Source organism: Desmodus rotundus, chromosome 13, assembly GCF_022682495.2.
Source record: "Desmodus rotundus isolate HL8 chromosome 13, HLdesRot8A.1, whole genome shotgun sequence".
Lineage (NCBI taxonomy): Eukaryota > Metazoa > Chordata > Mammalia > Chiroptera > Phyllostomidae > Desmodus > Desmodus rotundus.
In genome coordinates, this window is record NC_071399.1 from 50,789,925 (window position 1) to 50,815,572 (window position 25,648).

Here is a 25,648-nt window from a genome sequence, read left to right on the forward strand (position 1 = left end):
CATGAAAAATTGTGGGATATAGCAAAAATAGTATTTAAAGAAAAATGTACACATTTAAGTGCCTATATTAGAAAAGAAAATAGGTTTAAAAGCAATTATCTAAGCTTCCACCATAAGGGACTAGAAAAAGAAGAATGAATTCAGCCAAAAGCAAGTGGAAGAAATGAAATAATAACTAGCAGAAATCAATGAAATAGAAAACAAAAACAGAGAAAATCAACAAAGCAAAAGTTGAAAAGGCTAGTAAAATAGATAAACCATGGCAACAATGATCAAGAAAAGAAAGGATAATGAGGTCTGTGGACTTAAGGGGGTGATAAAGGCCTATTATGAATAACTTTATGTCAGTAAATTTTATGACTTAGGTGAAATGGACATACTCCTCGAAAAACACATATAACTAACACAAGAAAAAAATTATTTTTATGTTTAAGCCTATGATCCATTTCAAATTAAGCTTTATAAATGGTGTGGGGTAGGAATCATTGAAATTGAATTCATAATTAAAACCATCTTCATAAGGAAAACTTCAGACTAGCACTGCTTCACTGGTGAATTCTATCACACATTTAAAGAAGAAATAATACCCAGCCTGTACAAACTATTTCAGAAAGTGGAAGATGATACTCATTCCAACTCATGTTACGAGGCCATCATAACCCTGGTACAAAAAAGTGAACAGGAACATTAGCAAATTACAGTCTAATGTCTATCAAGAACATAAATAAAAATTGCCTAACAAAATATTTTTACATTGAATTCAGCTGTATATAAAAAGTCTAATTCCTTGTTACTAAGCAGAATTTATACCAGGAATGCGAGGTTGGTTCAACTTTCAAAAAGCATACAATGTTATTGGCCACGTTAACAGAATGAAGGACATAAAAAGGTATAATTAATGTAATAGTTGCAGAAACAGCATTAGAAAAATTCAACACTAATTCATACTAACAGCTCTGAGCAAATTAAGAATAGAAGGGAACATTCTCAGCCTGATGAAGGGCAGATATAAAAAACTTATATCTAACAACATCATATTTATTGGTGAAATACTGAATGCTTTTTCCCTAGGGTTGGGAACAAAGCAAAGATTTCTTATCCCATCTCCTCTAAAACATTATATTGAAAGTTGTACTCAGTGCTATAAGACAAGACGAAAATATTTTTCTATAGTCTTAAGGAACATAAAAAACCCTAATAAGCCACTAAGTGAATTTAGTAAGAAAGGTCTAATGATAAAAAGTCAAAATACAAAAATCAATTATATTTCTATATAGTTTCTATGTGGTAGCAATAAACAACTGGAAAGTGAAATAAATAAAGCAAAATGCTTTTTATTAACACTAAAAACAAGGAATCCTTGCCAAAAAATTTATGAAAAAATATGTAAACTTTTACTTCTATAATAAAAATATTACTAAAAATTAAATAATACTAAATAAATGGAGTGATATACTATATTCATATTCTATAAAACTCAATATTTTTAAAATGTTAATTTTCCCATAGAATGATATAGTTTCAACACCATTTCATAAAAATCCCAGTAGGTTCCATGGTTCCATGCCTGTGGTTCTATTTTGTTCATTAGTTTATTCATTAGATTCCTCTTTTAGGTGAGATCAAGTGAACAGAGGGGAGGGGAGAGGGGAATAATGGTGGAAAGAAGGGGAAGATACTAGACAAAGAACATGAATGACCCACAGACATGGACAACAGTGTGGGAATTGACTGTAGGAGCAGGGGGTGGGATGGGTGGAGGAGGGCAAAGGGGGTAAAATTGGGACAACTGTAATAGAGTAACAATAAAAATGATTATAAAAAACATAGCAGTAGGTATTTTTTGTAGATACTGACAAACATTTAAAATTTATATGCAAATGCAGAGGGTCTACTTAGCCAAAACAATCTTGAAAAAGAAGAATAAAGTTGTAATATTTACCCTGCCTTATAGTAAGATTTATTATGAAGCTAGTGTTATCAAGAAAGTGTGTATTGGTGAAAGATAAATGGACCAATGGAACAGAATAAAGTTTAAAAATCAATCACACTTTGACAGTTTTACAAAGATTTCAAGATAATTCAATGAGGAAGGAAAGTCTTATCATAGTGATGCTGGAACAACCAAATATCTGTATGGAAACAATGGACCCCTCTGCCTACTTCACAACACACACACAACTCTTTGAAATGGATCAGACATCTAAACAGAAAAGCTAAAACTTAAACTTTTAGAAGAAACCATAAGGGAATATCTTCATTATGTTAGGTCAAGCAAAGATTTCTTAGGATGCAGAATGTACTAACAATAAAGGGAAAGAATGACATGTTGGATTTCAAACTTTGAGACTTTTATTCTTCAAAAGACACCATCAAGCAAATGAAAAGACAACGAAGTGCCCATCAATAGATAAATGGATAAAGAAGAGTAGTGCATACTGTATATACAATAGAATATTACTCCACCAGAAAAAGAATGAAACTTTACCATTTACAATAACATGGGTGGACCTAAAGGATATTATGCTAAGTGAAATAAGTCAAAGAAAGAAAAATACCATATGATTTACTTATTTGTGGATCCTAAAAACAAAATAAATAAACAAAACAGAAACAGACTCATAGATACAGAGAACAAACTGAAGGTTTCCAGATGGGGAAGGATGGGACAGCTGGGTGAAAAAGGTGAAAGGATTAAGAAATACAAATTGGTAGATACAAAATAATCACAGGGCTGCAAAGTACAGGACAGGGAATATAGTCAATAATACTGTAATAACTATGTATGGTATCAGGTGGATACTAGACTTATAAGGAGGATCACTTCATTAAATTATAATTGTGTAACCACTATGCTATAAAGAAACTAATATAAATAATAATCAATGTAAACTGTAATTGAAAAAAATTTTAAGAAAATTAAAAGACAAAATTATAGAAGGAGTAAAAGTATTTGCAACATGTATATCTTAGAAAGAACTTATACGCAGGACTTGTATATAATGAACTCCTACAATCATTTCTAAAAGTGGGTAAAATATGTAAATAGAAATTTCATAGAAGAAGACATAAGATGGCCAATAAGTACATGAAAAGATGCTTGGCATGTTTAACAATCAAAGAAATGAAGAAGAAAGCCATAATAAATGAAAAGGTAACATTTCGCACTCAATAGAATTTTTAAAAATACAACAAATGATATTACCAAATGTTGCCAAGTGTGTGGAGCAGCCAAAATTCTTGTGCATTTTTGTTGAGATTGTAAAATAGTGTGACTGTTTTGGAAAGCGGCTTGGCAGTTTTTTTAAATGTTAGCATACACCTGACCAGCAGTTCCCTCACTGGCTGTTTACTTAAGAAACATGACATGTCTTTGAAAAAAACTTGCATATGAATGTAGAAGCCTTGTTAATAATAATCCCAAGATAGAAACATCACAAATGTCCCTCAAAAGCAGAATGGATAAGCAAATTGTGGTACGCTCATATGATGGAATATTAGTCAGCAATAAAGAGAGTGAACTACTGTCACACACACAACGTGGGGTGTATAAATTTGTCAAAAGTCATTGACCTGCACTTAAAAAAATCTGTATAGTTATACTTTCATTAAGATATTTAACCATAGTGTTTAAACAGCTGAAGAAAAAGAGGTTACATGACATATTCATGTCATATTCATATGACAAAACAAATGGCAACAAGTGAGCACTAAGTCTTTTAAGTGAGGTATATTCTCCATGGTAAAACAATGACCTTGTGTGAGTGTTTGTTACATACATGAAGAATTGTGAACAATAAAGATTAAGCAATATATTTTACATAATGTTTTTCTCAAAACAGGGTTGCAGCCCTTTGATTTTAAAAAATTGTCTCATTAATTTATTCAACACATTTATTGAGTTTGAACAACGTGTCAATTATCCTTTTTATTTCTAACTATAGATGGTGAACAAAATAAATTGATAAAAATCCCTGCCCTCATGGAATTTGCATTCTAGTTGGAGAGAGAGACATAAACAAGATATATAAGTAAGATACTTAGCACCAGCGCTGGGGAACTTGCACATCTCTGTTCTGATCTGTTGTATATTCATTTCATACTTTAACTTTTGAAGAATAATTTCAGAAGCAGGTTAATATACCACTAACCAAATTTATTGATTAACCAAAAATTTGTTCCAATCATTATAACATATATGTATATGTAATATATACATATATAAATGGATATACACCCTCTTGAATATATTCAATGTATAAAAAATCGAATACAGCTTTATCATTTAATATATTTCAATTTATCCCATATTTATTTTTAATCTTTTAAAAGTCATTTTGTATTTTGCCAAGATATCATCAGCAAGCCAAGATCACCAATTTGAATGAATTTTCAGAACTTGCAGAATTACCAAAAATTGAAAACTTATGAAGATGTACAAAGTTTATAGCAATTTATGTGGTGTTAATTGACAAGTTTTCACTTTGTTTTTATAACACTATGTTGAAATGCTTAGTATCTTCATCCCAGTTACCCTGCTCTGCTGCAGAACTGTGCTTCAGTATAATTTATCTTCTTTGTAATCCTCTGTATTTTATTTTATGGATTTATGTTTTAAATTTTTATTGTATTCCATTACCATTTATTCCCCTTATACCTCCCTTCCCCCCACATTCTGTGCACTTAAAAACATCATTCATAGGAGTCCATAGTCTTTACCATACTGTCAAAATGATTTATGCCATAATAAAGGTAAGGAAGCCTTTAACAAAGGGAGGAGCTGAGAAAGAAAAATGAGACATTTTGCTGGGGGGAGAAAGATGACATTCAAAGTGTGGTATAATCTGGGTCCCAATGACAGCTGAGGGGTAGGTAAAAGGGGAGACAGGTCGGGGACAGAATCTTAAGGCCCAAGAAACCTAGAGTCTTGTCTCCCTACATTCCTCTTAGGCTACAAAATTATTTTTGACATGTTACTTTGATAAATTTGGTGACATGGTGTTTTGACAAATTGATCTTTATTTGAATTGACTTAGGACTACCTTCTTGACTTGCTAGAGCATTCCCTCAAATAGATATAAGAATGAAGAGGTAACTTCAGCACTATTATTCTACCAGTTCATTTAAAAGTGAGTGTTTTACTACAATGAAATACTACTTCACACCCACTATGATGTGAAGACAGGTGGTAATAATATTTTCAAGGATGTGAAGAAATTCAAACCCTCACACATTGATCATGGGGATATAGAAATGGAAAACAGTCTGTCAGTTACTCAAATGGTTAAATATAGAATTACCATATGAGTCAGTAATTTCACTCCTACGTATACAGGTCTGTCCAGGAAAAGTCCATCCATTGTAATATAACAAGACTGGTTTGTGTGACGTTGATGTAACCTGGCAGCTAAGGAGAGTAGACTGGAATGCATATGCATAAACAATGATGACTTCACTGTATTAGTCACTGGGGACAGTAGACACTGTTGAGTGAGCATGTGTACTGTGTGGACATTGCATTAGAAATGACTGAGCAAGTAGAGCAACAAATCTGCATCAAATTTTGCATTAAGCTTGAACATTCCTCCATGGGAACCATTTGGATGATTCAGAAGACTGCAGCTATGGGTGATTGGAAGCTTCATCATGACAATGAGCCCACCCATGCATCACATCTCATGCAGACTTTTTTGGTGAAACATCAAGTCACCCATTTGACTCAGCCCCCTTACAGCCCAGATTTGGTGCCCTGTGACTTCTGACTTTTCTCAAAACTAAAATCACCTTTAAAAAGGGAGAGATGAGACCACTGATGAGATTCAGGAAAATATGACAGGGCAGCTGATTGCAATTAGAAGAACTGTGTGAGGTCCCAAGGTACCTACTTTGAAGGGGACTGAGGCATTATTGTCCTATGTACAATGTTTCCTGTATCTGGTATCTTCTTCAATAAATGTCTCCATTTTTCACATTATGTGGGTGGATACTTTCTGGGCAGGCCTCTTATACCCCCAAGAAGTGAAAACATGTCCACAATAAAATTTGTACATGAATGTTTATGGCAGCATTATCCATAATAACCAAAAAGTGGAAGCAACTCAACTGTTCATCAACTGATAAAATGGATAAATAAAATGTATATCATACAATGAAATATTACTTGGCAATAAAAGGGAATGGAATATTGATACATGCTAAAGCATGGATGACCCTTAAAATCAAGTGAAAGAAGCCAGTCACAAAAGATCACATATGATACACTTTATGAAATTAACAGAATAGGCAAATCTAAACATATAAAGAGAAAGTAGATTAATAGTTGCCTAGTGCTAAGGGTGGGGCTGGGGAAATGGGGAGTCACTACCAATGGGTACTAGGTTTCATTTTCGGCTAATGAAAATGTTCTGAAATTGATTGTGGTTATGGCTGCACAACCTTGTGACTATAATAAAAACCATTAAATGGTACATTTAAAGGATGGATTGTATGGTATATGAATTAGACCTCAATAAAGCTTTTTAAAAAGTTCTTTGTATAGTCTCAGTACTATACAAAGGACTAATCTTAGGAATGTTGACTTTTTTACTTTCATGTGCCCTCACACCATGTGCCTTGCACTTTTCACTGTGCTTCAGTGTCTGGCTCAAACACTGATCTATTTAATGACAGGGAAATGGACATGTCCTAGACCTTTTAGGTCAATGGGTCTATGTTTCATTGAACCACTAGATACAGAAATAAAATCATTGCTCTTAACTGGTAACTGCTTGATAAGTAAAAGGCACTCTGTCACAGATGCTTCACTTGGGTTAAAATCCCAAACATCATCACTTGCTAGATGTGAAACTTTGGTCAAATTACTTAATCCCTTTACTCTTTTGTTTCCTAATACAAAAATGGGTGTCATAGTATCCCCATAATAAGGTGTTATGAGAATTTAATTATATGTTAAAGCACAGTAACATGTAATGTGTCAAATAGTTATAATACTGTTTATTTTATTATTATCCTTTACTGTGAATAATTCCTAATCAAGTGCTTACCTCTTTAGGTTAATCAAAAACTTTTTTTCTGGCTATTTACTATTTATCCTTCTCAAGCCCTGTTGATGTGTGTTCTTCTTTTTATAGGTACAACATAAGAGATACAGTGCAATTCTTAAGCGTTTGCATTGTCAGGTGAACAAGCTTCAGTCAAACAAAAGGCAATGGCAATGGGACATTCAACAACTAGAAAAAGCTGCAGCTGATCTAAGAAAATGCATTGCAATGAAAGATTAACATGGCCATCGGACAGAGTAGAACACAGAGTATTCCCACAAAAATTACAGGACAGAATGTTGGGAAATCAACCATATTTTTATTTTGGAATTTTATTTATTTTTATTAATTTATAATTGACATAAAATATTATATTTATTTCAGGTATACAACACAGTGATTCTATGTTTATATACTATACCAATACCAATAGGCTTCCACACTCAGAGGTCTGCCTTAATGACAGATATATTTTCCCTTTTTTGAAATCAGTCATTGTTGATAAAGTGCCTTCCAACCTTACAATTGATAGTAGTTAGGCAATAGGAATGCTTACAGAATAACGGATGACTCTGAATATTTTTCATGTATATGATGTATTGTACTCATAAATGCCTGTTTAAAAACTGTTGCCTTCACTATCACATAAAGTAAAAATTTAGAAGAAACCCTTGAATTTACAATAATTTAGATTGTTAAGATATTTAAATGGTTGTCTGTTTTAAACTTTATAAGAACTTGTTTTTTTACTACTGCTTTCACAGCAGCCCATAAATATTGACATTTACAATAATGTTGTTATACGTTCAATGCCTCAGATATATTTCTTAGTTTTCTCTTTCATCCAGAAGGTAGCAATCATTTTTCTTCGTTATTAGATAACATATTTTTAGTGTTGCAAAACATAATTTTTTGTTCCCATTTCTGTCTTTAAATTCTCTATTACTTGTCTGTGACTAAAATAACATTGTGTAAGCCTAACTTAATTAAACAATACAAACATGTATTTTTTTCACTGAAAGGCACATAGTGTGTCCATGACAACAAATAAGAATTTAACTTGTGCCTTTTAAGATAAAAGTGCTCCTTCTCATGGCTCCATTGAGTCACATTTTTTAGGAGCAAAAATAAAATATTAATTACTAAATACATGGTTTTTATTTTTTAAGAAAATAAATTTCCTTTTTTAATTACAGTTTACATTAAGTATTATTTTATATTAGTTTTAGGTGTACAGCATAGTGATTAGACAATCTTATACTTTATGTAGTTATCTCAATATTATTGACCATATTCTTTATGCTGTACTTTACTAAATGCATAGTTTTAAAATTTAATGATTTCAAATCAACATTAAAATGATATTACAAGTTTACTTTATCATATTTCTATGTGCCTGAGATTCAGTAAAATTAAAGCTGATACAAAACCTGATATTAATAATCTTATCATGTCTAATATTAATAGTCTTATTATGCATTAACATGGCTTATTATGGCTAATACTTTAAATGGCTTATGCTACAACACAATCAGCTTTGGTCCATGACTCAGAAACACAGCTATGAATAAAAACAGTTAAAACTAAATTGTGGAATAAACCCTCTATACTCAGCTGAATACAAGGCCAAACCAAATGTGTATTATATAAAAATATTTAAATATAATTTGTACATTTAAAAGATTTGTTATGGTTATACTTTATAATTTTATTTACAGCTCATAAAAGAAAAACTTAAGATTTTAAAACTTTAAGTTTATAATAGGTTTTAAAATATTTTTACACAAAAGTTAACACTTGAGTTATACTTTTGAAAGTTTATTTTTAAATAAGATATAGGGATCCACGACAGTGGTGGTGTAGGTGGAAGTTAACATCACCCCCTGGGACCAAACTGGAATTACTACTAAAATATAGAAAAGTCAACCCAAATAACCAACTGAAGACTAGCTGAACAGAAGTCATATAACAAAGGATTTACAGAAGAAGCCACGTTGACACTGGTAGGAAAGGCAGAGACATGAAAAGGGCTGGCCCTGTTTCCCTGGGCAGCAGCTGAGAGTCCAGGGAGCTATCATAGCTGTGGGGATTTCACTCTGAAAAGCATGGCATCTAAACCCCAAGCTAGTCTCCCCAGCCCAGAGCACCAGAGCCAGGAAGATGTGCTCACATAATATCTGGCTGTGAAAAATCTGCAGGGATTCTGTCCACCACGGCCAGACAGGTATCTGCTGGGGACTCAGGTGACTTTTTAAAGGGACAGTGCACAAAATCTCATTTGCAGCCATTTATCCTGGGCTCTGGCAGAGAAAGGGCAACTGGAATAGTCATGTGACGAGAGGCTGGGTTTGTGGTGACAGGAAGAGAGCTAAAGAGACAACTGCAGAGTCCTTGTGCTGAGTCCCTCTCCCACACTGCAGGTACCATCTTTCTTGGGTGGAGTACTACCCTACATAAGGCATCAGCCTGGAAGAATACAAGAGACCCACTCTCCAAAATTACTGTGTCCCCACCCTGTGAAGCTCACACTCTGTAGAGGAGTCAGCTGCCTGGGTCCAAGATATAGAGGTCCAGGCAGATTCAGGGAGTGCCACTGAGTGAGTCCTGTGGCTGTGGAGAAGGGGCCATTCTCCCCAACTTACCATAAGCCTGACCAGTACCTTGTCATCACAGGAGTTCCAGTAGTTTCACCCTCCAACTCCTAGCAGTCCCACCCTCCCAACTCGTGGTGGCCCCACCCTGCCTAACTCAGGCTTTCCGGAGGTCCTGGCAGAATTCAGGAGAGGCTGAGTTGTGTGGCTCTAAGACAGGGGCCATTTTTTCTTGCACACCTGACTAATGCAGAGCCCTTCCTTCACACATCCAAATCTTGGTCTTTTGGGGCTTGATAAACTCTGCTGGCCTCACTCTGATGACTCCCTGAGATCCCGCTTCACCTCAAAAATCTGAGGCCACTTGGCAGGTGGCAGCTAACTTTAGAATCCACTGGGACTTTTTTAAAGATTGTATTTATTTTTAGAGAGGAGGGAATAGAGAGGGAGAGAAACATCGATGTGCAAGACAGACATCGATCGATTGCCTCCTGCACATGCCCAAGTGGGGACCCGGCCCTCAACCCAGGCATGTGCCCTGCCTGGGAATTGAGCCAATGACCTTTCACCTTGTAGGATGATACCCAACCCACTGAGACAAAATGGTCAGGGCTACTCTGGGATTTTTGCTGAGTGGCCCCAGACCTAGCACTGGCACAGAGTTTGAACCTGTATCAGCCTGGCGAACACTTACCTCTACTTGCTGACTCATTAAGAACCTACCTCATGCAACTCCAGTACCATCAGAGGCTCTTTCAGTGATTGATACTAACAGGCAGCCAGCAGATAGAGGAAGGCAGAGGTGGACATCAGGGTATCTTGAGCCTTTTGCTGACCTATCCTAGGGTTGGACCTGGTGGAAGAAAGCCTTAGTGAGCAACTTTGTCCTTCGCACATATACCCAGGCCCAGAAAAGGCAGCCACAAACTGCAGACTGCTTTGTAGTTCCAAAAAGGTTGCCCACATGCAGCCACCATGTCTGACATTGACCTTCACCATAGTCCTTCTCATGACACCCACAACAAACACACCAAGAGGCAAGCTTCAGACAGTGTCAGAACCAGTTCTAATTAGCTCCACAAGTGACACATAGAAAGGGAGATATCAGCAGGCACTAGACACTGCTGAAGCAAATTGTGTTTTCTATGGTCAGCCCCTGCACAGCAGTTCATACATTGTGGTCAGGGTCGATCCTCACAGTCAACTGGCCTGAGCATTGACTCCACTCACAAATAGGCAAATAGCAGTCAAGACCCAATTACAAAAGGAAGGCTCACATAACCCACACAAGGGAAATTCCTGGAACTCACAGCTAGGTAATTAAAGATACTGTGCCACTGAGTCCCAAAGATCTACAACACAAGGCCACCCTAATAAGACTGGGAGACATAGCAGATTATCTAGTACACAGAAACAAACACAAATAGGCAGCCAAAATGGGAAGAAAAAGAAACATACCCCAAATGAAAGAACAGGAGAACTCTCCAGTTTTCTCCTCTTTTTGAGCTAAATGAAATGGAGGTAACCAATCTGCCAGTTTATAGAGTTCAAAACAATGGCTAATAGGATGCCATTTAGGATGCCTAATAGGATGTCTTTTCTCACTAAAGAATTTAGTGAGAACTTCAACAGCATGAAAAAGGACATACAAACCATAGAAAAATAACTGGTTAGGAAGAACACAGTTTGTGAAATGTAGAATACACTAGGAGGAATAAAGAGTAGGTTGCATAAAGTAGAAGATTGAATCAGTGATTTGGAAGATAAGGTAGCAGAATAGACTAGACCCTATCAGAGCAGCAAAAAGAAAAGGGAATTTAAAAAATGAGAAGAGTATTAGAGTCCTTTGGGACAACATGAAGCATAATAACATTTGCATTATAGGGCTACCAAAAGGAGACTAGAGCGAGCAAAGGATCAAGAAACTATTGGAAGAAATAATGACTGAATAATTCCCCAACCTGGTGAAGGAAAATGACACACAAGACCAGGAAATGAAGATAATCCCAACAAGATGAACCCAAAGAGGCCCACACCAAGACACATCATATTAATAGAGCAAAGGTTAAAGACAAAGTAAAAATCTTAAAAGCAGAGAGAGAAAGACAGTTGCCTACAAGAGAGCTCCCATAAGACTGTCAGCTGATTTTTCAATAGAAACATTACAGGCCAGAAGGGATTAGCACAAAATGTTCAAAGTGATGAAAAGGAAGGACCTACAACCAAGACTACTTTACCCAGCAAGACTAGCATTTAAAATTAAAGAAGAAATAGAGAGCTTTCCAGACAAGAAGTGGCTAAAGAAATTTATTACCACCAAAACAATATTGTAAGAAATGTTAAAGGGTCTTCTTTAAGATATAGAAAGAAAAAAGTGGAGCACAGTTATAGAAAATAAAATGGAAATAAATACATACCTATAAATAATCACTTTAAATATACATGATTTAAATGCTCCAATCAAAAGACATAGGATAGCTGAATAGATAAGAAAATATGACCCACATATATAAGCTGTCTACAAGAGACCCAATTCAGAACAAAAGACACACAGACTAAATATAGAGGGTTGGAAAAAAATATTTCATGAAAATAAAAAATCTGATGTATAATACTCATGTTGGATAAAGTAGACTTTAAAACGAAGTAATAATAAGAGACAACAAAGGGTACTACATAATGATAAATAGGTTGATCCAAGAGAATATAAACTTTGTAAACATTTATGCACACAATATAGAGGCACCTAAATATATAAAGCAATTCTTTATAGACATAAAGGGAGAGAGTGACAGAAATAAAATCATAGTAGCAGATTTTAGTACTCCATTGACATGAATGGATATATAATATAAACAGAAAATCAAAAAGGAATAGCATTCTTAAATGACATGCTAGATTAGATGAGTTTAACTAATATCTTCAGAGCATTTCCCAATGCAGCAGCATTTAACTGCTTCCAAGTGCACTTGGAACATTTTCTACAATAGACCACATATTAGGACACAGAACAGTTCTAAATAAATTTAAGAAGATTCAAATAATATCAAACATCTCTGACCATAATGGTATGGAACTAAGAATTACTCACAAGAAGAAAACTGAAAAATGTACAAAGACATAAAGGCTAAATAACATGTTATTAAACAATGAATTGGTTAACAAGGAGACCAAGGAAGAAATCAAAAAAATACTTTGAAACAAATGAAAATGAGAACACAACTGCCCAAAATCTAGGAGGAATAGCAAAAGCAATTCTAAGATTGAAATTCATGCCATTAAAAGTCTACTTTGAGAAACAAAAAAATTCAAATGAACAATCTAAACTTATAGTTAAAGGAACTAGAAAACCCCAAGTGAGTATTAGGGAGGAAATAATAAAAATCAGAGCTGAACTAAATGTAACACAGTCTAAAAATACAAAAAATCAATGAAACTAAGAGCTGGTTCTTTGGATAGATAAACAAGATTGACAAACATTTAACCAGACTCATAAAGAAAAAAAAAGAGGGAACCCAAATAAATAAAATCAGAAATGAAAAAGAAATAACAACTTTAATAACAAGAAATAATAACCACAGAAATACAAAAAATTATAAGAAAATATTACACACAACTATGTGCCAACAAATAGGAAAATCTGGAAAAAATGAATAATCACTAGAACATACAATCTACCAAAAGTGAATGAAGAAAAACAGAAAATCTGAATACAATAAGTACAACTAATGAAATGAAGCAGTAATCAAAAAACTTCCAACAAACAAAAGTCCTGGAGTGAATGACTTTGCAGGTAAACTTTATTACACATTCAAAGAAAAACTAAAACCTATTCTTCTCAAACAATGCCATGAAATTCGAGAGGAGGAAAGATTCCCAAGCTCATTTTATGAAACCAGCATTATCCTAATTCCTAAACCAGATGAAGACACTACAACAAAAGAAAATTATAGGCCAATATCCCTGATTAACAAAGATGCAAAAATCCTCAAAAATATTAGTAAATCAAATTCAGCAATACAGTAAAGGATCATACACCATGATCAAGTAGGATTTATTCCTGGGATGCAAAAAATGGTGCAATATCCACAAATCAATTAACATGATATACGATTATACACCATATAAATGAAGTGAAGGCTAAAAATCATAGGATCATATCAGTAGATGAAGAAAATCTTTTGACAAAATATAGCACACATATTCTATTAAAACTTTCAACAAAGTTGAAATAGAGGGAACATAATATAATAGAGTCATATATGACAAACCCACAGCTAACATCATACTCAATGGGAAAAAAACTAAAAGCATTTTCCTTAAGATCAGTAACAAGAAAAGGATATCCACTTTCACCACTCTTTTTCAACATAGTACTGGAAATCCTAACCACAGCAATCAGACAAAAAAAAAAAAAAGAAAGAAAAGTCATTCAAATTAAGGAAGAAGTAAAACAGTCATCACTTGCAGATGACATGATACTTTATGTGGAGAACCCTAAAGATTCCACCAAAAAACAACTAGAACTGAAAATGAATTCAGTAAAGTAGTAAGATACAAAATAAATATTCAGAAATTGGTTGCACTTGTACACACCAATAATGAACTATCAGAAAGGGAAACTGAGAAGACAATTCCATTTATAATTGCATCAAAAAAGAAAATAAAATACCTAGGAATAAACTTAACCAAGCAGGTAAAAAACTTGTACTCAAAAAGTTATAAGACACTAAAGAAGGAAATTAAAGAAGATACAAATAGGTGAATGCACATACCATGCTCACAGATGAGAAGAACTAAGAGTGTTAAAATGTCCATACCACACAAAGCAATCTATAAATTCAATGCAATTTCTATCAAAATACTAATGACATATTTTACAGAACTAGAACCAGTAATACCAAGTTATGTATAGAAATACAAAAGACCATGAATAGCCACAGCAATCTTGAGAAAGAAGAACAAAGTGGGAGAAATCATGCTACCTGATATCAAACTATATTACAAGGACATAGTAATTAAAACAGCATGGTACTAGCTTAAAAACAGACGTATAGATCAATGGAATAGAATAGAGAGCCCATGCCTATATGGTCAATTAATATTTGACAATGGAGTCAAGAACATACAATAAGGTAGACAGTTTATTCAATAAATGGTATAGTAAAAATTTGTTAGACTCATGCAAAAAGATGAACCTAGACTACTTTCTTTCCTTCTTTCAGTTTTTTTTTTTTTTTTGCGTTTCACTCTTTTATCTTTTTATTGTTGTTCAAGTACAGTTGTCTCAATTTTCCCTCCACCACTACCCCCAAGACATCCCCACTCCCCACCCTCACTCCTCCCTCCCTTTAGTCCTGTCCATGGGTCCTTTATACATGTTCCTGAAAACCCTTCCCCCTTTTCCCTCTATTATCCCCTCCAACCTCTCCTCTGGTTACTGTCAGTTTGTTCTTAATTTCACTTTCTCTGGTTATATTTTGCTTGCTTGTTTGTTTTGTTGATTAGATTCCACTTATAGGTGAGATCATATGGTATTTGTCTTTCACTGCCTGACTTATTTCACTTAGCATAATGCTCTCTAGTTCCATCCATGCTGTCATTTAGGGTAGGAGCTCCTTCTTTCTTTCTGCTGTGTAATATTCCATCGTGTAAGTGTACCACAGTTTTTTGATTCATTTATTTACTGATGGACACTTAGGTTGCTTCCAGCACTTGGTTATTGTAAATTGTGCTGTTATGAATATTGGGGTGCGTAGGTTCTTTTGAATTGGTGTTACAGAGTTCTTAGGATATAATCCAAGCAGTGGAATTGCTGGGTCAAAAGACACTTCCATGTTTAGTTTTCTGAGGAAATTCCATAATGTTTTCCATAGTGGCTGCACCAGTCTGCATTCCCACCAACAGTGCACTAGGGTTCCCTTTTCTCCACATCCTCTCCAACACTTGTTTGTTGATTTGTTTATGATGGCCATTCTCACTGGTTTAAAGTGGTATCTCATTGTGGTTTTAATTTGCATCTCTCGGATGGTTACTGATGCTAAGCATCTTTCATGTGTCTCTGGGCCCTCTGTATGTCCTTCAACAGAAGTGTCTTTTGAAGTTCTTTGCCCATTTTTTAATTGGATTCTTTGTGTTCTTGGAGTGGAGTCAGAGCTAGACCACTTTCTTACACCATAAATAAGAAAAAAACTCAAAATGGATTAAAGACTTAAATGTAAGACTCAATACCATAAATATTCTAGAATAAAATACAAGCAGTAAAATCTCAGGCAATTCTCCTGGGAATTTTTTTCCTGACATATCTTCTCTGGTAAGAAAAACAAGAGAAAAAATAAACAAATGGGATTACCCACTAAAAAGTTTTTACACAACAAAGGAAACCATAAACATAATGAAAAGACACCCCACTGAATGGGTGAGCATATTTGCCAAGGATACATCTAATTAGGTGTTAATATCTAACATTTATAGAGAACTTAGATAACTTACACCAAAAGAGAAACAATCCAATTTAAAAAATGGCTAAAAGACCTGAATAGACACTTCTCCAAGAAGAACATACAGATGGCCAATAGACATATGAAAAGATGCTCAACATCACTAATTATCACAGAGATGCAAGTTAAAACCACAATGAGGTATCACTTCACACCTGTCAGAATGGCTATCATCGATAAAACAACAAACAACCGAGTGTTGGTGAGAATGTGAGGGGAAGGGAACCCTAGTGCACTGTTGATGGGAATGCAGATTGGTGCAGCCACTGTGGTAAACAGTATGGAGATTCCTCAAAAAATTAAAAATGATAATTCTTTATGACCCAGCAATTTCACTTCTAAGTATACATCAGAAGAAATGTGAAGTACTAATTCAAAAGAATATATGCACCCCTTATATTCACTGCAGTATTATTTACAGTGGCCAAGCAAGGGAAGAAACCTGAGTACCTATCAATAGATGAGTGGACAGAAAAAGCTGTGGTGTATGTAGATATACACACACACACAATGGAATGTTACTCAGCCATAAAAAAGAGCAAAGTCTTATCATTTTGTGACAGCACTTCTTATGGGTATTATGCTAAAAGAAATAAGTCAGTCAGAGAAAGACAAATACCATATGATTTCATATATATGTGGAATCTAAAGAATAACATAAATGATCAAACAAAGCAGAAATATAAACATAGATAAGGAGAACAGAACGACGGATGGCCAGAGTGGGACCTGGGTGAAAAAGCTAAAGGAATTGAGAAGTACAGATTGGTAGTTATAAAACAGTAATGCGGATGTAAAGTACAATATATGAAATATAGTCATTAATATTGTAGTAACTACAGTGGTGGGCAAAAGTAAGTATAGTTGTGAGTACACAAAACACAAAGTTTTTTCTTATATTATTATATATTAATAATTGTATTATTTCTCTACAAACAAGTGTAGACCTACTTTTTGCCCACCCTTGTATAAGGATGACAGGTAGGATCTTAATAGGAGCATATACAATAAGTAACAAGAAGAAAAAAATAGAGGTAGTAGGAAATACCTACATGTGACAGCAATCCTTCAGTTTTATAGGTATTAGTTCACATACGATTGTGGATATCCCTAAAAAGTACATGCTAGTTCTCTAGTTGTAAATGAAGTCATATGGTATTTGTCTTTTGCTGACAAGCTTATTTCAGTTAGCATAATAGTCTCTAGTTCCACCCATGCTGTCACAAAAGATGAGACTTCCTTCTTTATTTATGCTGCATAGTTTCCATTGTGTAAATGGATACATGGAACAGACTGAGAGCTGTAGGAGGGGTGGCGGCAAGGGAGGAGTGGTGGAAAGAAGGAAAAGGGATTAGTCAAAGAACATGTATGAATGACTCATGGACATGGACAATGGAGAGGGGATTGACTGTGGAAGAGAGGGTTGGGCTGGGTGGAGGGAGGGGAAAGGGAAAAAACTGGGACAACTGTAATAGAAAAAGCAATAAAAAAAGAATAGAAAAACAGTACATGCTAAAATAATCTCTATTGGGAAGTCAGGAGACTGACAAGCCATGAAAGGCGGTGGCTTATTAAAGAGTTCATGTAGGGTTGAGTCTGAACATTTCTGTTTTAAAACTGGAATCTTGGCTACCCCAGACCTTCCCAAGTGGCTGTGGAATAAGAAGTGTTGGTGACACTAAGCAAAAATATGGCCTTCCATGGATGAGAATAGAGAGCAGTCAAAAGCCCAGAAAACTATTTGGATTACTGTGATTCAAGAAGGTGGCTCAGAAAAGTAACTTCAAAATGTGAAGTCACTTCCTTGATAGCTGACCACAGCAGATCTTGGAACTCCTGTTACCAGGCACCCACAATCTAGTAACAGCATCATAACCACTTCACTTGGCAAGAGGTACTAGATAGTGAAAGATGTTGTCTTGTTCTTTCCTGTATTTCCTGGGCTCAGGGATTGGGAAACCTTGCCGTGAGAGGCTTCTTAGATGCTGAAGTTGGCTGGACACATCCTTGAAGACTGTGACCGTTTTCCATCAGGTCTCATAAGGTAACATCAGGTGACCTATTTCAGGTCAACTTGGGCTGCTTTGTCTCTGTGAGCCCTTCCTGGGCAGTTCCCATACCATCCTTTTTATATGCTGAAAAAAATGACATGTGGAGAGAGCTCCCCCTGAGCAAGAACTGATTGTTGTGCACTATGTAACCTCGTGGTCCTCTTCAAGTCAGATGTGAGAAAAGGCCTTGGCAGGGAGAAGAAGAAATTGCTTAGAGGCTTTTTTTCTGTGCCAATGTGCCTGCAAGGCTTTTTGGTTTTGGTTTGTTTTATTCTCATCTGCCCAAGGACTGGCATATTGATTTTTAGAGAGAGAAAGGAAAGGGGGGAGAGAGAGAAAGGGAAAGAAGCATTGATATGAGAAAAAGAAATATCAACTCTTGTATGCACCCCAGCTGGGGGACCAAACCCGCAACCTAGGCATGTGCCCTGACCAGGAATTGAAAAAACAAACAACTCAATTAAAAAATGGGCAAAGGACCTGAACAGACACTTCTCCAAAGAAGACATACAGATGGCCAATAGACATATGAAAAGATGCTCAGCATCACTAATAATCAGAGAAATGCAAATTAAAACTACAATGAGATATCATTTCACAACTGTCAGAAAGGCTATCATCAGTAAATCAAACAAGTGTTGGCAAGGATGTGGAGAAAGGGGAACCCTTTTGCACTGTTCGTGGGAATGCATATTGGTGCAGCCACTGTGGAAAGCAGTATGGAGATAACCTCAAAAAATTAAAAATGGATCTGCTGTTTGACCCCGCAATTCCACTTCTGGAAATATATCTGAAGGAACCCAAAACATTAATTCGAAAGAACATGAGCACCCCTATGTTCATAGCAGTCTTATTTATAATTGCCAAGATATGGAAGCAGTCCAGGTATCTATCAGCAGATGAATGGATAAAACAACTATGGGACATTTACATAATAGAATACTACTCAGCCATAAAAAAGAAGAAAGTTTTACCCTTTGCAACGGTATGGATAGACATGGAGAACATTATGCTAGGTGAAATAATCTAGTCAGAGAAAGACAAATACCATATGATTTCACTCCTAGGTGGACTCTAATGAAGAAACTGAACTAACAAGCAAAATAGAAACAGACTTAGTGAGAGCAGGATGACAGCTATAGTGGGGTGGGAGGATAGGGGGTGGAGGAATTAAGCAAAACAAAAACAGGACTCATGGAAATGGACAACAATGTGGTGATTGCCAGGGGAAGGGGGTAGAAGGGGACTAAATAGTAATGGAAAAATATAATAAAAAAGAAATCTTTATTTTCCAGAAATGACTATTACTATATCTCTGTTCTTCATTTCAGATCAATTGCACTACCAGCAGGAGGAAGAAAGAAAGAGGGGGAGGGAGAGGGAGGAAGGAAAGAGAGAGAGAGAAAGAAAGAAAGGAAGAAAGAAAAGAAAGAAAGAAAGGAAGGGAGGGAGGGAGGGAGGAAAGAACAAACTTAGCACCTTGGAAATCTAATCACTGTATCATTTAGTATAATTTTGACACTATTTGGTTTAAATTAGAAAAGCAAGCCAAAAGGCACAAACTTCATTATATCTTTTAGTACAACAATAAACACACACTATTAGTCTTCAAATATAATAAATCAATCACCATTTTGCATTAATCTTTTTTGATATTAGTATTCTTAGGAACTACCATATTGCTACATGGTAAATTTATTAAATAAATCTTCATTCTGAAACCCCAATTTAAATTTCGGATATTTTTTCAACTGTGTTGAGGGCATGTGGTTTTTAGACAGATTTAGTAGGAGACTCATGCAACCAGGCAATATGGGTGCTATTTGGAGAAGACATTTTGGTTGCTCTTACTCCAACTAGATGACAGACAGGGACAGGACTAAATCATGGGGCACATGCTCACAACCTCACAAAATCTTCCTGGTTCTCTCAGGCCATTTTGCCGTATTTTCCATTTTTGTAATTAGCAATTTTTCCTTCTAATCATTGACTATCCCAACTACAGTTCAAGAACACTAGAACAACAGTCTGTTGGAGATCTAGAGTAATTAACTCACACAAAAAAGTGGATCTATAAGAGAACATTTTGAAATATCAAAGTCGTAGCATTGTCTTCATGGTATCAGATGATTTACAGTAACTTTAAGTGTATTTACTCCTAGTAATATTTTATAATATCTTTGTGATGCCCTTACTATAGCAACATTCAAATATAAAATGAGTAGCAATTATGAAAAACAAATTTTGGTGTTATGACAATGATTTTATGGTAGGCAAAAATAAATATAACTTTTTGTTCTTGAACTCAAAACACTTGTAAACATTAAAGTTGCTAAACATCTGTAAACATTGAACTTCTAAACATTCAATTTCAAAATTTGAAGCTCATATACAAGTGTATGTTTACAGTTGTTTGTATGAAAAATAATACAATAATCAATCCATAATAATACAAGAATAAACTGTGTTTCATGTACTCACAACAACAAACCAACTTTTGCCCCACCCTGAATAAACAATTAAAACTGCCACAAAATGTTGTACACTTATGGAAGTGGAGCCCAGCAATGGACAGATAACTTCAATATTGACTTTCATTTTGTGAGATAGTCTAAAATAGGACCTGACTGGGCGGGTCGGAGCCACAAACAGTGAGCTGAGAGCAAAGAAACAATTTTCATATTCCACCTTCTCTGTGTTAAATAGCTGCAAAAATAAATATGGCATAATTGTTTCCATCCATGAGATCACTTTTGTTGTCAGTAGAGTCAACTACAACTACAACTGCAATTGGAGCATAAGCTAAGTCCTGTGGAAGCACAAATTAAGGAACAATTAATTTCAAACAGCGGTGGGAACTTCAAAGAAGGGGTGAGATTTAAGGTGGGCTGAGAAGCAGGTTCTCATGATAGTTTGCACTCATCAGACTCTGAAAGTTTCTTTTTTTAATATACAATCTTTATTATATTTTTTGCATTACCATTTAGTTTCCTTATAACCCCCTCCCCCAGCAATCATGTCACTGTTGTCCATGTCAATGAGTCCTTTTTCCTTTTTGCTCAATCCCTTCGCCACTTACCCTCCCCACCCCTACCCCTCCACCACTAGCTGTCATCTGTTTTATTCCCTTTTGCATCTCCATCAGCTAGTCGATACCTGGAATGCCCAAGAGGTTCTCTGATGTATGTTGAATGAATTAGTGTCTAAGATAATGAGCCATTATTTTCAGTATCCCCTAACATTCCTATCTTTAGTCTCTCCTAACTCTAATCCTACTGTTAGTACTATTGCTTGAGTTACCTTCTTTGACTAAAAACTCAGCATGGGATTCCTTACTAAAGGGAAAAAAAAAAAACTTTGAATGCTTGTTCACCCCCATTTTTTCCTGTTCTGTTTAACAATAAACTCTGTACTCCAACCATAATAAAATTCTGACTCTTCTGTAAGCATGTATTTTCACATATTATTTTCTCTGCTGAAAGTTCTCTCTCCTACAGAGTCTCCAACTCAGCCTTCAGAACCAAGTTCAATGGTTACAGCTATTGTAAAGCTAAACATTTAAAATGTCTCAATTTCTCTGCAATGCCACAGCTTAGAAGTACTAAAAAATCTGTATCATGATATCCAAATTAAAATAAATGTTTGTTTACAATGTAGATAACTTAGAATTCTTGTTTAAAATAAGTTAAAATCATTTTAAGCTTTTAAAATTAGGCTTTATAGGAGCCAGTCTGGCATGGGATTATTTGATCGACATGAGAGCATATCAAATAACATACAATTCATTTCTCACTTATAAAAGAATATGAAAATTAGTTATTCCATGACTACTTCCAAAATCTACGTGTATGATTTTAAACCAAAATATGTGCGTATTTAAAAAACCAAAACTTAACAAAAATGTTGTTCTAGAAAATAACATGATATTTTAGGTAGCTCTAATGAGAGTAAATGTGTTTAAAAAGCCTTAGAAATATTCTTTTGTATTCTTCAATTATAAATACTTTGATTGAACCATGCTGTTAAAAAGTTTTATGTATTGAAAAATTATGTAAAAAGTTTTATCCTTTAAGAAAGAAAACTGTAATAAATTACATGAAAATACAACTAAACAAGTGGGACTGAATGGGAATAGGAAAGAAAATCCTTATTAAAAATTGAAATCATAACATTTCTCTGAATATAATATACATTAATCATAAATTTACTGAATATTTAGGATAATTTTAAGCAATTTCACTTTGTTTTTATCATTACTATATGTGTTATGCATAATTAGAGTTTAACTATAATTCTAATATAATTTTCCCAATGACACACTTTATATCTTTCCTAATTACATCTGTAGCAAAATTATTTTCAGAAAACCTGTGTTTATTTATTATTCTTTACACCACCGAAAATAGCCTGTATTTTAATCACTTTAAATATCCCTTACTTTTTCTCTTAGAATTATAATATTCGATTAGCTGATGACACAGGGTTTTGAGTACTTTTCAGAGTTTAACATCAGAGGTATTGTTAACCCTGCTTATTAGGCCCTAGAGAGTGCTAATTTTCCTGTACAAAGGGAGTTTTGAGCTTTCATTAGTGTGTTTCCCAGATGCTTTAATTTCAGATATGGTTTAGTGCAATTAGGGCTGCTTTAACCAGGGATGTCTTAGAAATAAGCTACATAGAAAAATGAAAAAGCACTGAGTTGCCAATAAATAAATAATCCAGTAACATGGTTTAACATTCCATTTACCAAAGGGACAAAGTGTATTCTGTGATATTAACTATTGTAAATGCTAATATACTACTTTTAGGCAAATGAGTTCAAAGAATACCAGAGTCCTTGAAATTATAACCATTCTTTGAATCTGAATTTAAAATGCAGCACTATTTAATATGGTGGACCCCAGAGTGGAGTGAATAAAAAATGAAAGGCCAAATATACCTTATTGAATAGTGGGGTAAAAGAGCTTACTAATATGCTTATTACCAACAGTATGAATTCATTGAATAAGTTTAAGAAAGTAGATTATAAAACATTATGAACAATATGTTCTAATTATGTTTTTAAAAAGTGCCTATGAGCTTTATCTCAAAGGGCTGGGAACATTTAAACCACACTTACCCCAAGTACTCTTTTCTCTGGGCTACAAATCCCCAGTTCTTCTATGACAACTCATGTGACATTAGTTTGAGTCCCTTCACCTTCCTAGTCATGACTCTGCCTTTATGTACTCTGCCTTGAGTCCTAGGAAAGATGCAGAACAGAAAGAGATACTTCAAGATATGGTCTGATACCTGTGGAAAAGACCTACTTATTTAATCCTATATGTGGGACTTGGTTTTATTTTTTTAATGAGACTTAAGTTTACAAGAACTTTTATAGTAGTCACATCATGTTGCTCACTCCTACTGAACTCATTCCCAAACTGAGATATTATGTTAGCATACAAATGGTTAAATTTTTTTGCCTGGCCTTGGAACCATTCTTTAATGTCATTTAATAAATCTTTGTTATTGACTCCTCTTGAACCATATGAAGTGGAATATGGGATATATTATTTGTTAACAAAAATTGGTTTCAGATAGTGAATATTATAATTTGAAATCAAACATTGTGTAATTAGGAAAATAAATTTTAATAATATTCTCAATAGCATGTGTGTTCTCTCTATAACATCTTCAAAAAGAGAAATTATAACCCTGGCCAGATGGGTAATTTGGTTGGAGCATAATCCTGTCCAACGAAAAGTTACAGGTTCGATTCTTGGTCAGCCACATACGTATGTTAAGGGTTTGATTCCAGGTTGGGGTGCTAACTGGAGGCAACCGATCAATGTTTCTCTCTGCCTCTCTCTCTCAAATCAATAAATATATTCTGGGGTGAAGGAAGAAAGAAATTATACTCTTCAAAAGAGTAATTATAAAAGCTAACATTTATTGACCCTTTATTCTGAGACACTATGTAATAGATTATAAATGTTTCCATTTTAGAAATGAGAAACTTGTTTATTTGCTAGATTCTTATATAAACAAAAATTTTGCTTCACCAACTCTTTTGGTTAACCATATATATATGTGGTTGATACAAGAAAACCAAGATACATACTAGATTATTTCATTTTAATTTCTGAATAATGAGGTGATGCCCTATGTAAATGAATCCAAAAAGCACTGGAGTGAAAAGGAGAAGCTTTATTCAAATAAGAGTTTGTAAACCTGGGAGATGCAGCCACCAGTAGAAATGGAAGTGTGCTCTACAGAGACAAAGGAGAAGCCATTTTTTTTATAGAAAATCTTCCTACCCATAGTTTCCACAACAGCTCATTTCATATAAATGAGATTTCTAAATTGTATAGTTTGGATTGGTCCATGCTGGTCACAATCTGGTTGTAGAATGATAGAAGACAATGGCAGAACAAGAACTTCTCTGCAGGGCTGACACAGACTGCCTAAATATAGGCAGGACATAGTGTGGGAATCTGAGGGTTCAGCCTGTGGTTCTTCCTGGTATAGAGAATACATTAGAGACCCCATCAGCAAGTGGCTGCTAAGTCTCTAATTTTTGAATTTAGGCTCAATTAACCATAGGGAGTCTGAGTCCATCTTAGTAATTCATTCTCAAGGATCATATGTAAATTCCTTCTCAGGGTTCACATTAGTTTTCTTCTATGGGTCTACATGTAACAACCTCTAACACTCATAATTATAATTCAAGTTACCCTTTTAAATAAATTCTCACTCAAAGATATGTTTATTGATTTTAGAGAGAAAGGAAGGGAAGGAGATAGTGAGAGAAGGAAACATCGATGTGAGAGGGAAACATCAATTGGTTGCCTCCCGTAGGTACCCCAACCAGGGATGGAACCCACAACCTAGTTATGTGCCCCCACTTGTGATTGAACCTGCAACCCTTTAGTGTACAGGACAATGCTCCAACCAGCTGAGCTCCCTGACCAGGGTTCCAAGGTATTTTTAAAGCATTATAATAAACTCATACATTTTTATATATTTAATGTTATAATCAATGGCAGTATTATTATTAACATTTAAATAGCCCATCTTTGGCCGGTCGGAGCTTCTGCAAGTTAGCTTTTATATCCCTTGTCACAACCCTGAGTTTTTCATAGTTTATTTAATTTCAAGAGTGACAAGTTGTCTCAGCCTTATCTTCTACATTTCCTGTCTCAGATCTGAAACCTGCTATTTTACTATGGAGCTTCTATTACTTTATTAGGAAATGATATTTAAGGAAAATAAGCTGAGCATGAAGGATGTCTATTGATACTGGGGTTGTCTTGTTTCTAGGGCTTTTCAGTGGGCTGAAGTAAAAGATATCAATATTTTTGACTAAAAATAAATTATGAATTCATACTGTATTTTCAACTCAAAGATTAGGTCAAGTTTTACTTAACATCTTAAATTTCATAGGTGGGTTTTTTTCTTTTATACTGAAAATCTTAGTTTCTAAA

General features: G+C 34.8%; 1 protein-coding gene across 11 annotated transcripts in view; it reads left to right on the plus strand.

Annotated features, from left to right (window-relative positions):
• CCDC122 (coiled-coil domain containing 122) overlaps positions 1-8,674 on the plus strand; it is a 49,697-nt gene extending 41,023 nt beyond the window's left edge. For all 11 annotated transcript variants that reach the window (XM_053916325.1, XM_053916326.1, XM_053916330.1 and 8 more), the window contains one exon: positions 7,131-8,674. In XM_053916325.1, coding sequence (XP_053772300.1) covers positions 7,131-7,280 — 150 coding nt within the window. In that variant the 3' untranslated portion in view covers positions 7,281-8,674. The remainder of the gene's footprint in view (positions 1-7,130) is intronic.
• Positions 8,675-25,648: the final 16,974 nt, after the last annotated feature.